The sequence below is a fragment of the Nipponia nippon genome, unplaced genomic scaffold (assembly GCF_047370975.1).
Source record: "Nipponia nippon isolate SJK-2023a ecotype South Korea unplaced genomic scaffold, ASM4737097v1 scaffold_16, whole genome shotgun sequence".
In the NCBI taxonomy this organism is placed as follows: domain Eukaryota; kingdom Metazoa; phylum Chordata; class Aves; order Pelecaniformes; family Threskiornithidae; genus Nipponia; species Nipponia nippon.
The window spans coordinates 236,208-248,278 of record NW_028262332.1 but is presented as its reverse complement, the minus strand read 5'-3'; the positions used below and the strand labels follow the sequence as shown (position 1 = coordinate 248,278).

Genomic DNA, 12,071 nt, shown 5'->3' with positions numbered 1-12,071 from the left:
CTAGTGGAAACAAGGTGAAATGGAAGATACTGGCACCTGCTGGCGATTTCCATGATGTCCACTTGTGCGAGGCTTGACTTGGGACTACTGTAGTGTCTTGGTACCACACGTTGCTGGACAGACTGATTTGTATCCTGTTCTTGGTCCACAGCGGCTAAAGAATGACGTCTAGGAACGTGGCCTGGAGGAGCAGCTGTGTCGTGGTGGGAAGTGCTGGGCAAGGCTACTGTGGTCCCAGGAACTGAGGGGCTGCCTGAGGTCCTGGCGCACGTGTTGTGTGAGGCAGTGGGGAGGGAAGGAGGGAGGTGGCAGTGCTGACAGCCCTGTGCTGGAAGCTCACTCCTTTCCATGCTGGTCTACATCGTGGCTCCATCACAGCCTGCAGGGAGAGAGGCAGGGTTGGGAATTCAGTGCCTTTCAGATGGCTCTTGGGTCCAACAGAAAAAGAGGCTGCAAGAACATTGGAGGCTTCATATACATGGGTTAGACTGAAAATTACCAGTAATTACCATTTAGGGTAATAATATCTGAGCGTTTTACTGAGCTGCAGTAGCCTCACCATCGCTCGGTCTTTAAATCAAGGTAACACACTTTTCAGAAAAAGATGCTCGGGCTCAGTCAGCATCTGTGGGGCTGCTGGGGATAGTCCAGGGTGAGAGCCTGGTGCTTACAGGAGCTCCAGCCAGCACTGATCTCTTCTGGTCTCTAAGAGTCTGCTCTAGGCTGAAGGCACAACCTGTAATATCCGTCCTGGTCCAGTTTTGCCCTCAAACAACATTATCTTTTGTGTCTTCTCTTGGCTGTTGAGTGGCACCTGCTGGTGGTAGTCAGACACCCTCTTGCCATGTCAAACGGGCCTGAACTTCATTTCCGTTCGCTTATGGGAGTAATGGTATTCTTTGCCCGTCTTCCAGTTTATGCCATCAGCATAGCTCCCGTGGACGCCCAGCCAGTACATCCCATTCAGGTTGGAGAAATGGCAATCGTTGTACCACCAGGCTCCCTTGTATTCTGTGGCACAGTTAAAGGAGCTCATGTCGTTGTCCTGGTCTGTTGTTGAAAATGGCATGTCCTTGTGGTATGATAAGGAGTCTCCTGCAGAGAGCACACGTTCACAGTTACTGCAATAGAGAGCACAGAAGGGAACCTAATGTGTCTGTGCGCCGCTGCAGGGCATCGGTGGGCCTTGCTGGATGCAAGGCAGATCTTATAAATCCTGCTGTTCTCATGGTTGCCCAGGTTTCCTCCTTGGTCCTGGAGAAAAGGAGTATCCTGAGCTCTGCCAGGACTGCTAAAACACAGAGAACTTATCCATGCCTGTGAGTCAAACGGGCCAGATTCTGCTCACAGTTACACGGGTGTCACTTCTCTTGTACCACGCAGTCTCTGCGGACGTACTGAGGTCTGGCCTAGCAGACAGAGTTGCAGTGTACAAAAGCCACATAAATCCAGAGCACTGCTATCGGAGGTGTTGGTTTCATGCATTCCTGCAAGAGGGCTATTGCATTGAATTTTGCAGGGAATTTATTGCTTTTTAAAGAAAAACAAAGCATCAGGCATTAAGGGGATGCAGTGCTGATGCTGCAAGTATTGAACAGCCCCCCAGCCTGGGAAATGCCAAACCTCGTGGGCAAATATTTCCTCCCAATGTAACCGAAAGCAGAACCTGGCCTGGCTGCTGCAGAGCGGTTGGGAAGGTTACGCTGGATGAGGTCCTGCTCAGGACCAGGCTCCACATTTGCTCTAAACCATGTGGCTGGGCTTGTAGGTAATGCTCTGGGTCACACTCTGTGGGTGATGGGTGTCCCTGTCCTTCTCTGCACCCAGAGGTCACTCAGCACCTCGGGTACAATGGCCGGTTTTAAAAAAATGACCCAAAATGTAGATGGTACGAGGAGTTTGTATGATACAGCTCTGCACTATAAATGCTGAACATTTCTGAAATGCACTAGAAAACAGCCTTTCCCAGTGAGCTGCTGCTAACTTACCAGCATTTCCACCAAGGAAGTCGCCTAGAACCAGTTTGTATTTCTCAGACTCTCCTAAAACTCTGAATGAAGCGTACTTGGCAAAATAGTAGTTGTTTTCAAAGTCTCTCAGGTCAATGCGGAGTTCACAGGGTCCTAGAAGAGAAGGTGAACAGCGGTGGTGCAGGGCTGGTGGTGAGTACACACCTGGATTTCAGGGGGGAGGGTTCAAGGAGCCCTGAGCTAATGTGAGAGGAGCTTCCACTACTTGAGAGATTATGATTTATTTGGAATTCCTGCAGAATCTCCTATCCATCTTTGATGGTTTTCTTGTGAAGCACCTTTTCTGATCTGATGTTGGGTGGTCATAGGCACTGAGAGCCACATGCCCAGGAGCCCTGCACACAACTGTGACTCCAAGGCTGTGTGTGACCAAGATGATTGCCATCACAACCAGTCCTAGCAGGGAGATGTGTTGGCCTATCTCCAGGACAGGTCATGCAGCCAGCTCATTCTCTTCCCTGGCTTCTAGTTTTCCTTTTTTTTGAGTGCAATTCCCTGTGTGCGATGGGTGCAAGAGCCTGGATACTGTTTAGGATTAACTGTTGGGGCCTCAGGCAGATGCAAGAAGTTCAGAGTCCTTTAATGACCAGGTGTGGTACAGGGGTTGGGCTCAGGGCCCCAGCCCGGGATGGAGGCAGACCTTACCCAGCGAGGTGAGGAAGTGGATGTTGTCATTCCCCAGCCAGAACTCTGTCAGCTGGTTGCCAAAGCCTCGTTTGTATGAGTCCCAGTCTCGCAAGAAGTTCACTGACCCATCCCAGCGCCTCTGGAAAACCTGCAGGAGAGGAGAGCCTCAGCCCCGCCAGGCCACCCCCCCCGAAAGCATCCACGGTGCTGGTGGCACAGCCCCTGCAGCGAACACTCCCCCTGCGTCAGGACGCTCCTGCGGGTCTCTGGGGACCGAACCCCAGGGCAACCCCTCGCTCGCAGATCTCCTCCATCTGCCCTTGGAAACGAGGAGGAAATGATTTGCTGATTTAAGCAGGGAGGGGGTCTGTGGTGCTCAGCCTGCTCCCAGAGACATCTCCCGGGAGAATCTGCAGGGATTCACCCAGGCTTGCTGATGTGAACCTCAGCTGTCCCCTCAGTGTGTGTTTTCCTCCCTTTTTGTTTCTATTTTGGTGCCATCCTTTGCAGCCTTAATAAAAATCACTGTAGGGACACAGAAACCTCCCACTCCTCATCCTACTCACAATCCATCCTCCGCCGTCTGTGTCCATGTCGCAGAAGACGGTGGTGGCGTTGCAGCCCTGGGGGTAGATGGTGTACCAGCCGCTCAGGATCTTCCCTTTACCCAACAGCTCTTGGCAGTTTCTGGCTTCTGTGCAACTCAGGGAAAGAGATGGAGTGGAAGGAGTTATAATGTGCTCACCGCATCCATAGAATCATAGAATCATAGAATCATGGAATCATAGAAACGTCAAGGTTGGAAAAGACCCTTAAGATCATCGAGTCCAACTGTCAACCTATCACTGCCAAGTCCATCACTAAACCATGTCCTCGAGCACCACATCTACCCTTCTTTTAAATACCTCCAGGGATGGAGACTCAACCACTTCCCTGGGCAGCCTGTTCCAATGCTTGACCACCCTTCCGGTGAAGAAGTTTTTCCTAATATTCAACCTAAACCTGCCCTGGCGCAGCTTGAGGCCGTTCCCTCTCGTCCAGGGAGCATTGAGCTTTGAGCCCTTCAGCGTCCCAGCTGGCTCTTTGCCGTGCAGGACCCTGGTGCACACCTACTGGGAGCCAAACCCCGCTGCAGCTTCTGAGACCCTATGTCACAGACTCCTCTCGTCTGCAGCGCCTCTTTTGGGGGTCTGGGTGATGGAGCTGTGCTGAGCAGGATGACAAACTCGTGATCCAGGAACTTGTCCGGGCTCAGGAACATATGGGGGGCACAGAGAGTGTGTGGGCAGTTGGCAGCAGAGGAGTGGTGACACAGAAAAACACCTACCTGGAATACAGAGAACAGTGTTCAGATCATCCTCTGTGGATGGGACAGACAGCACTTTTGAATATATACACATATATTATGTATAAATTTATTTTTCGCCCCAAAGCCCACACCTGATGACAGAAGCTCAGATTCCAGGTGCCAAAGAATTGCCTGGAACCGTCCCTATCAGATGCCCTAGCTTACGGCTGCGCCTGTGGCTTCCACAGGGGAAAGCCCTGGGAGATGACCTGAGATGGTGCTGGTGGGGCAGGTGTCTGAGTGTGCTGTATTTGATGAAGGCACGCACAGCTGTACCAGGCTGTCTTGTGGACATGGGTGTCCTTCCTAACGGAGGGAAGGTCCTGGTCTTGGCCTCTTCCTTATCAGTCAAATGTTTTTACATGCCCAGCAAGCACAAAAGGGCGGAGGAGTGCCTGGGCAGCGAGGGGCCAGGTCAATGGCATCCCAGTCTCTCTTTCAGGTGTTACAGGAGCTCTGATCTGCCTGAGCCTCTGCACGTGACTGTGGCCCTACGGCAGCCACGTGTAGCCAGAGCGGGTTGTAGCTCTGCTTTGGCTTTAGCTCATGGAGACAGATGGGTCAACTGAAGCTTGCTTTCCTTTTTTTTTTTTAAACGGTTATGTTAATCTGAGCACTATCACACAGGAGAACTCTGCATCTCCTGAACCTGCCACTGCAAGCGTGGTGGTATAACTGCCTTTGAAGTAGCAGCATGTCTATAGGGGTGATTCTAGTGGTTTCATCTTGGAAACCAGGACACTGAGGCTCTCAAAAACTCAGACAGACCTCCTCCAGGACGCACAGAGGGCAGGTGCCTTGAGTAGTGCTTAGAGGACCTGACATCCCTGGCCTGGCTGGATTACGGAGTAGACACACAGAAGCTGCATGTGGCTGTAAGAAGCAAATGGGTTAACAGTGATATTGCCTTACTCCATCCTTCGGTGTCACTCTTAATTTGTTTTTATTGCTGCCCTGTCCTGACTTCTGGTGCGGGGAGTCCACAACGCTCTGCTCTGCAAAGCCAACGGTGGCATGAAGGATCTAGGATGAAACTCACCCCATGTTTCTGGAAATCCAGGCTCTCCTTTCGTTCCTGTTGGACAAACAACACCATCAATTGCTCTTCGCCTTCCACATCCTGCCCTCCTCTCCTCCAGCACTTGGCATCATTTGCTTTTCAAGACAAATCCTGCTGCACTGGTAGAGGGCTGTGATGTTAGGGGAAGTGTTTAGCTCATCTGCACACACAACAGAGGCACAGAGAAACCAGGCAGGAGGAATAACTCAACATATGTTTTGCTCTGGCTGCTCCCGAGCCCACCAGAGGAGACCCACCAGCCCATCAAAGGCCCATCTGCACAGACCCAGGAGAGCACAGAGGAACAGTGGCGGGTGGGAACCCAAGGCACAGACTCCTGTAATTACAGCGGTGACACCAGCACCCTCAGTCACTGGGAGCAGCTCTCCAGGTCACCTAGCAGGCACACGGGGTGGCTGCCGGGGGGTGGGACACACAGCTGCACAAGGAGCAGCAGCCTTGCCTCTTTTGGGCTGTTGGACCTGGCATGATATATTTTCCCCGGCCATCTGATTTGGGGCTGGGAGGTCCAAATGGCAAGACTGACACAAGATGTGCAGGTGAAGAGAACCAGTTGGACCTGCTGCTGGCCAGCCCATGGAGCTGGGTACCAACATTTTGTGCCAGTGACTCCCACTGGGCTGGGACACGTGGGACAGGGCAGGTGGGTGTGGGAAGGAGGAGGAAACGCACCCGCGGGAAGGCAGGGTCAAAAGCCCTGAGAGGGGAATGGTTGCTGCTGGCAAAGGGCTTTAGTCAGTGGTTTGGGAGCAGCTGGGACAGCTGGAGCAAATGTGCTGAACCACTAGATCAGCAGCGCTTGGCCCCCAGCTATTACAGGCCAAGCTCCAGTGAGGGAAGCCCCAGTGCAGACAGTGCTCAGCGACGGGTGCCAGTGGCCCTCGCACGCAGGATGATGGCACCAGGAAAAAACCCTTGTTTTCCCTCTACCCTATTTTAGGGGTGGTAGAGAGACATGTTCTGCTGGCACCAGCAGCAGCTGAGTTTCATCTGAGCCTCTGCCTTCTGTGAAGCCCTGGGGCTTCCGTAGCTGATGGTGCTGGGCAGCAGCATCAGGCGCCCGAGCTGGGGCAGCCACCGTTGCCGAACCGCTGGTTTGGGAGAGGGGCTGCTCACAGCACCAGAGCAGGGCTGAGCCTACGATGGGGCACAATGGTCACCAAACAGCCCCATCTGGTACCTGGTGGGGTACTTTTATTGCTCTATAGTTGTTCCCACCTCGTGTGTTGTTCCAGAACAGCACAGGGTGGAAGTTTAACTAAACCAGATCACATGATAAATTCGGCGCAGCACAATTTACCTTTCGGTCCTGGGAAGCCAGGGTCTCCAGCTGCTCCTGCGAGAGACAAGAGGAAAATGCTCATCACAGATGGCTCAATGTGAGTGTAACTGTGGCTCCCCAGGTGGCTGCTCCAGTCCCTCCATATGTCCGAAATGTACCGGAGAGGCTGTCAAGTGGTGCAAAGCCACGGTGCTCTGCTGAGTGTCCCAGCTGGCGCTGCCACCCCGGCCTGGCTGCTCTCTTGATCAGCAGCATCTCTTGGGAACAGCAGGACACAGGGGAGAGCGAGCTGCCGCTCCGTCTGCTGGGGTGTTTGGGGGATTCACAGCTCCGTCTCAGTGACTTTTTGTGGGGGCTTTCTGTATTCAGTCAGGCACCTGTGAGATTTTGGGCAATAGCTGCTTTTTCAGTGGGTTCACCCATCTCCTGCTGGGGTTTCAGCTGAAGTCCCGGGTGCTTTTGGCCAGGAAATAGCTACATGTTCAGCATGCAAAAGGGCTGTTTTCCCAGCTAATCAGTGCACCAGTGCTCAGTTCCTGGGTGCCACCTTGTGCGGGGAACTGGTTGCTTTAGAAGAGACACTTTTCCAATGTCTGCAGCACACAGATCCTGCTGAAGACCTTAAGCACAGCCTGGATGGAGTGAAAGATGATTTCTCAGCAGCCATCTTCCTCTTTTAGGGGCTCATTCCATTGCAAAGAGACCCCCATTCCCTCCTTGCTTCACCCTGTGCCAGCTGGTTCCTGGTAGTTACCTTCTGGTCAAGTGGGCTACAATGGCATCGCACGCCGAGTCTGGGCCTGGGGGCTGCTGGAAGCACTCAGCATCGTGTCCCTGCATCAGGCCTCCTGGGCAAAGCACCCCAAAGCTCCTCCGAGAGGGCGGGCATTTGGGCAGGTTTGTTGTGGTGGAGGCAGGTTAGGGTAGGAGTGGGGAATGGGGAGAGGTCTGATTTTAGGGGTCTGGTAAGGGTCAGTGGGGAACTTCAAGAAGAAGATCAGTATCTTCCTCTGTGATGTGGTCCCACTCAAGGACACTGTTCACTCCCCCATGCAAGATCCATACCCCCAAATCCTGCTTTGCCTACGCTACTTCAAGGCTGTTTCTTGGACTCTGACCAGCTCTACAGTTCATCTCTGTAGACCCAGCCTCCCAGTGCATGCCCTGGACTTGGGTAGATTTATGGGTTAGGGCTGAATATGTTACGCGTTACCTTTTACACCAGGTGGTCCTGCTTTCCCGGGGAGTCCCTGGGGTCCCATTTCTCCTGCAACGAAAGACCCAGTTTGTAGGTGCACGTTGCACACTGACCAGAGGGAGATGATAGAGAAGCCTGCGCAGCTGGGCCTTGCCTTTTACAGAAACAAGGAAGCTGGGTTTTGTTAATTATATTCAATCTTGCAACGTATCTTACTCCTCTTCTTCTGTTGAAGCTACACTATACTGGTACTGCCAGTGCAAGTCCTAATTTGCAGTTCGCGTATGAATTCCTGTGAGCTTTGTACATCCTGGAGCCCGTTCATGGGTTTTGCTGTGGTGGAGCTGCTCCCTCTGCTAATGTGCTTCACCTTCCTGTGAGCTGGCTGTGGAAACCCTGAAGGACCCCCATCTCCCTTGCTTCCTGGGGCGGGGGGTGCCAGTGCAGTTCCCAAACTGTTCCCCAGCAGACATGCGGGAGCACTGCAGCCTCCCTCCCACCCAGACTGTTCAGCAAAGGCTCTGAAAATAAACAGATGTTTTTACTGTAGAAGAAACCAGTGAGTTATTACACTTCACACCCCAGGACCGCTTCAGACTTGTGACAGGACTCAGGGGAAAAAAGACAACTCCATGTGCACCAGCACATCTCGAGATGGGATGTTTTCCACTCCTATGCAACTCCCCAGCAGAAGCCAGTGCCAGGCCAGGCACTGCTCCAGCCTCGGCTTGCTTCCCCTGCCCAAAGCAACAAAGCCATCTCCTATCACAGTGTTCATCGCTGGCTTTTGGGGCCTCACCTTTTGTTCCTGGGAGACCTGGTTCTCCTTTTGGGCCAGCGGCACCTGGGATCCCTGGGCATCCTTGGAGAATGGCGAGCCGGTCAGCATCACCCAGTCCCACTATTCTCACCTCTGAGGAAATGAAGACAGCCTTTCTGGAGATTATTAGCGCTCTGAATGTCTTGGAGAGAAAACCAAACCCTCTGGAGGTCAGGAACAGTGCAAGCAAAAGCAATGAGGGCGGGAGTTTGGAGGCGTTGTATGGATTAACAGACGGCATTGAGGATCTCACATATTAGAGGAGCTAGACACTGAATCTCCCTGGCTTCAGGAGAGTTCAGTGGGAGAGGAGGCTGTTAAATGTATTACATGCATGACAAATATACTGTAGCTTAATGAATCAAAAGCTGAGAGGTGCCCTGGGGGGTATTGACAGCAGAGTAAGTGACGTTGACGGATCTGTGGACAGTAACGGTTCTGCGAAATTTCCTGGGACCAGGTCAGTTTGAAATTGTCCCTATTGCCTTCCCAAGGAATACAGACAGAAAGCTGTGTTGTGCAGCATCCCCAGGCTGCCAGGGTGCCTGGCACCCAGCAAGCACTTGACTGATCCTTTGTATTGCTCTGCATCCCTTAGTAACTGGGCCGAGGCACCATGAACAAAAGCCCTTAACCAGGATGGAAAACCTCAACTGGGACAGTCTGGTCCTGGAGATCCCACTGGTGAATGGGGGTGGATGCTACATCTTTGGTTGGAGCCAGCAGTTTTGTAAAGTGGCTGCTGAGACTTCATCCTCCCCCTTACCCTCCTCCCACTTGCAGCTGAATTAAAAAAAGCATAAAAGGAAAAAACTTGTATTCCCCCTCGCCTCCCCCAGGCTCCTAGTGTTATGGGGGAGATGAAACAGGCTGTCTCAGCGGGATGGCAGTAGGATTTGTGCCCCACTCACCTGGGCAGGTGTCCTGGGCATCACAAATCGTCGCTGTTAGGCTGAGCAGGGCCAGGAGGGATGGGACTGCCCTCCCCATGGCCAGCACTGCTCTCCGCTCCGCGCAGCTCCCCTCATCCACGTCCCAGGCGCTGTGTTTAGCATCGACCCAGCTAAGCCTTTTATATCTAACAAAAAAGCCAGCGTAAGCTCCACCTCTGCGCTTGCCCACTGCCTGCTCTCAGGTCTGGGGCTCTGGCTGGGTCTTAAGCTGTTTCCCAGATAAGTCACCTTCCACAAGTCTGATGGGAAAGTTCTTGCCCGGCTGCCCCAGCCTGCCTCGCCTCCGTCCTCTATAAATTTTGGATGTCTTTCCCTCCCGTATTGCATTCCTAGAGGAAATGCACCAGCAAAACCATAGGTTTAGCTAAGTGCAGACAGCTCCCCTCATCCTGCCTGCTCGTGGCCCTTTACAAAGGCAGAGCTTCCTGTGTAGATGGGGAAACTGAGGCACTGGGAGATGAAAAGCCCCAGGTCAGCCGAGGCCACTGGCAGAAAGAAGCTGCACAGCCTGGCTCGTGCTCCAATGCTCTGCCTGCCAGGCAGCCCAGCATCACTTTGCAACCCTTCAAACAGAGGTTTCACTTTATACATGATCCATGACTGATATGGAGTTAAAACTCTGTATCCAGGCAAGGTTTGGTGGGCAGAGCATGTCTGATCTTTTTTTTGCCCACCTGTTTTTTTCTCCAGTCCCTGTTCATTGTAACAGCGAGCAGGATTTCTGTTTTGCTTTGCTGTTGTGATGCCCTGTGCTCCGCTCATTTGCGGCAGCACTACTGGAGGTCCCAACCGCCTCATCGAGTTTGACCGCCATGTCACCTTCAGACACAGAGCCTGTAAAGTTTATGAATTTTAGCAGAGGGAAGCATTTAAGTGTTTTTCTCCTAATTGTTGCATCCCACTTCAGAGGAGACCATGATTTGTTGGAGCCTTTCCCAGCTATCAGGATATCAGAGGCAGAACATAGTCCCCCTGCAAGCATTCACTTCTATCATGAGGTCCCTCTAACATCCCAAATTCCATCAGGAACCCAGAATTCGTTGTACCAACTGAGCTTTCTGTTTGCAAAGGGAAACTTTGATGCAGCAACTCTTTGCTGAAGAGGGACCTGGATACGGAATTTATTGGACACTTAAAATAGCACCTGAGAGCTGTTTTCATGTCTGGGTTTTCTAGCACTTCAGACAGGACACTGTCACAGGCGGGTAACAGCAGCAAGAGAGAGACAAGACAGACCGAAATATCTTCAATCCCAGAGACCTGAGAACCAGTTCTGGCAGGGAAATGCACACCTTACTTTCCTGTCCCCATCTGAAAAAAGGGCAGGGAAATCAGAGGGATTGTGATCAGACTGGTTGCATTCAAGTTTGGGTTTTGCTTTACATGGAAATAAGCATCTCATCTGTGGCAAGCGCTGTGCATGCAATTCTTGGGGTGAAACGAGAGCAGCTTCTTTCTTCAGCCTCTCAGAAGGAAAGAGCAAAAGGATGAGGAGGTGCCTCTGAACTGCTAGGGAGGGAGAGGTCTGTGCAGGGGAGGGTGACTGGGGACTCCTGCACCCCTCTTCTCTCTTCTGTACAGCCTGTGCTGCTCATCTGGGACAGACCTGTGTCTGCCCCGTGGGGTGGGTGGAGATGGAGAAGAGCCAGCCCCTAGCACTGAGAAGCCTTCTCCTGCCCAGTGCTCTGTGCGTGGAAATGGCTGCAATGCCTTGTCCCAACTACCCGGAGGCAAGAGCTGCTGCCCTCAGCTGTGTCCCTTGGTAAATCACTCCAAAAAGCAATGGCAAAACTGGCCTTGCAGATTAACCCATCGTTACAGTCTCTCAAGGGCTCCAGGCTAGATCTCTCCTGCCAAAAAAAAAAAAAAAAAGTAAGCCCAGCTTTTCCCAGTTCCTCCATTAGCGGGGTGGCGAGCTCCGGGCTGGGCTGAGAAGGCATGTTGTGGAGGCAGCTGTGATGTATCGGCCCAGCACCGGTGCATCCCCTCAGGGTTGTGGGCTCCATCCTGGAGATGTCACCCCACTTCCACCCGAGGAGAGCAGCAGTGTCCTTGTGGATGCAGCTACTTTTGGGAGCAGGGGGGAAACTGCCAATGAACAAGTTTGGTCCAAAGTAGGTCAGGCCCCCGAGGGTAGATTTTGAAATTGGCCCAGTGATCAATATGACCGTAATTGCTTTTCCTCATCCCAGGATCCAGTGAAGATTGCAGAGGGCTGATCATTTACAGCATCAGCAATTCTTTTTTCTATGTAGATTCTCCCTTGAGCCCTGGGAAATGTCCCCTGTCAGTCTCGAAAGTCCAGAATCACTTTGGGGATGAGAAAACAAGAATTTTAAGCACACTGGGTGAATGAGGAGCACCTCCGAACACTGTGACCCATCACTCCGCCTCTGGAGACATAAATGCCAAGACTGAAGTTCCCAGAATTGAACTGATCTGCAAATCCCCAAGAAATTAAGCTTAGCAAACCAGAAGGCACAACCAGATGACAAGAGCTTCAAAAAGTTCATGTGGGAGCATCATAACTGTGTGCAACAGAGGAGTTAGCACTGATTAATGCAAAATTGTAGGTGAAATCCTGGCTCCTGGTAGGGTCATCGGGCTTTGCTGCTACCAGGATGCTAGAGCTTTGCAGGGAGGCTGGGGAAAGCTGCATAAGCTGTAAGTACCTAAAACAAGAAGCAGCAAGCCCCAGTCATTGCATTCCTCTGCTCTGTGCTAAGCTAAGG

General features: G+C 52.3%; 1 protein-coding gene across 1 annotated transcript; it reads right to left on the bottom strand.

Annotated features, from left to right (window-relative positions):
• Nucleotides 1-847: 847 nt before the first annotated feature.
• LOC104018394 (ficolin-1) lies at nt 848-9,376 on the bottom strand. The gene is made up of 9 exons (XM_087752912.1): nt 9,298-9,376; nt 8,366-8,479; nt 7,582-7,635; nt 6,387-6,422; nt 5,045-5,080; nt 3,224-3,351; nt 2,676-2,805; nt 1,989-2,123; nt 848-1,095 (listed from the first exon to the last, which is right to left on the bottom strand). The coding sequence occupies exons 1-9, from the start codon at nt 9,374-9,376 to the stop codon at nt 848-850; spliced, it is 960 nt and encodes a 319-aa protein (XP_087609038.1).
• Between the last annotated feature and the right edge of the window lie 2,695 nt (nt 9,377-12,071).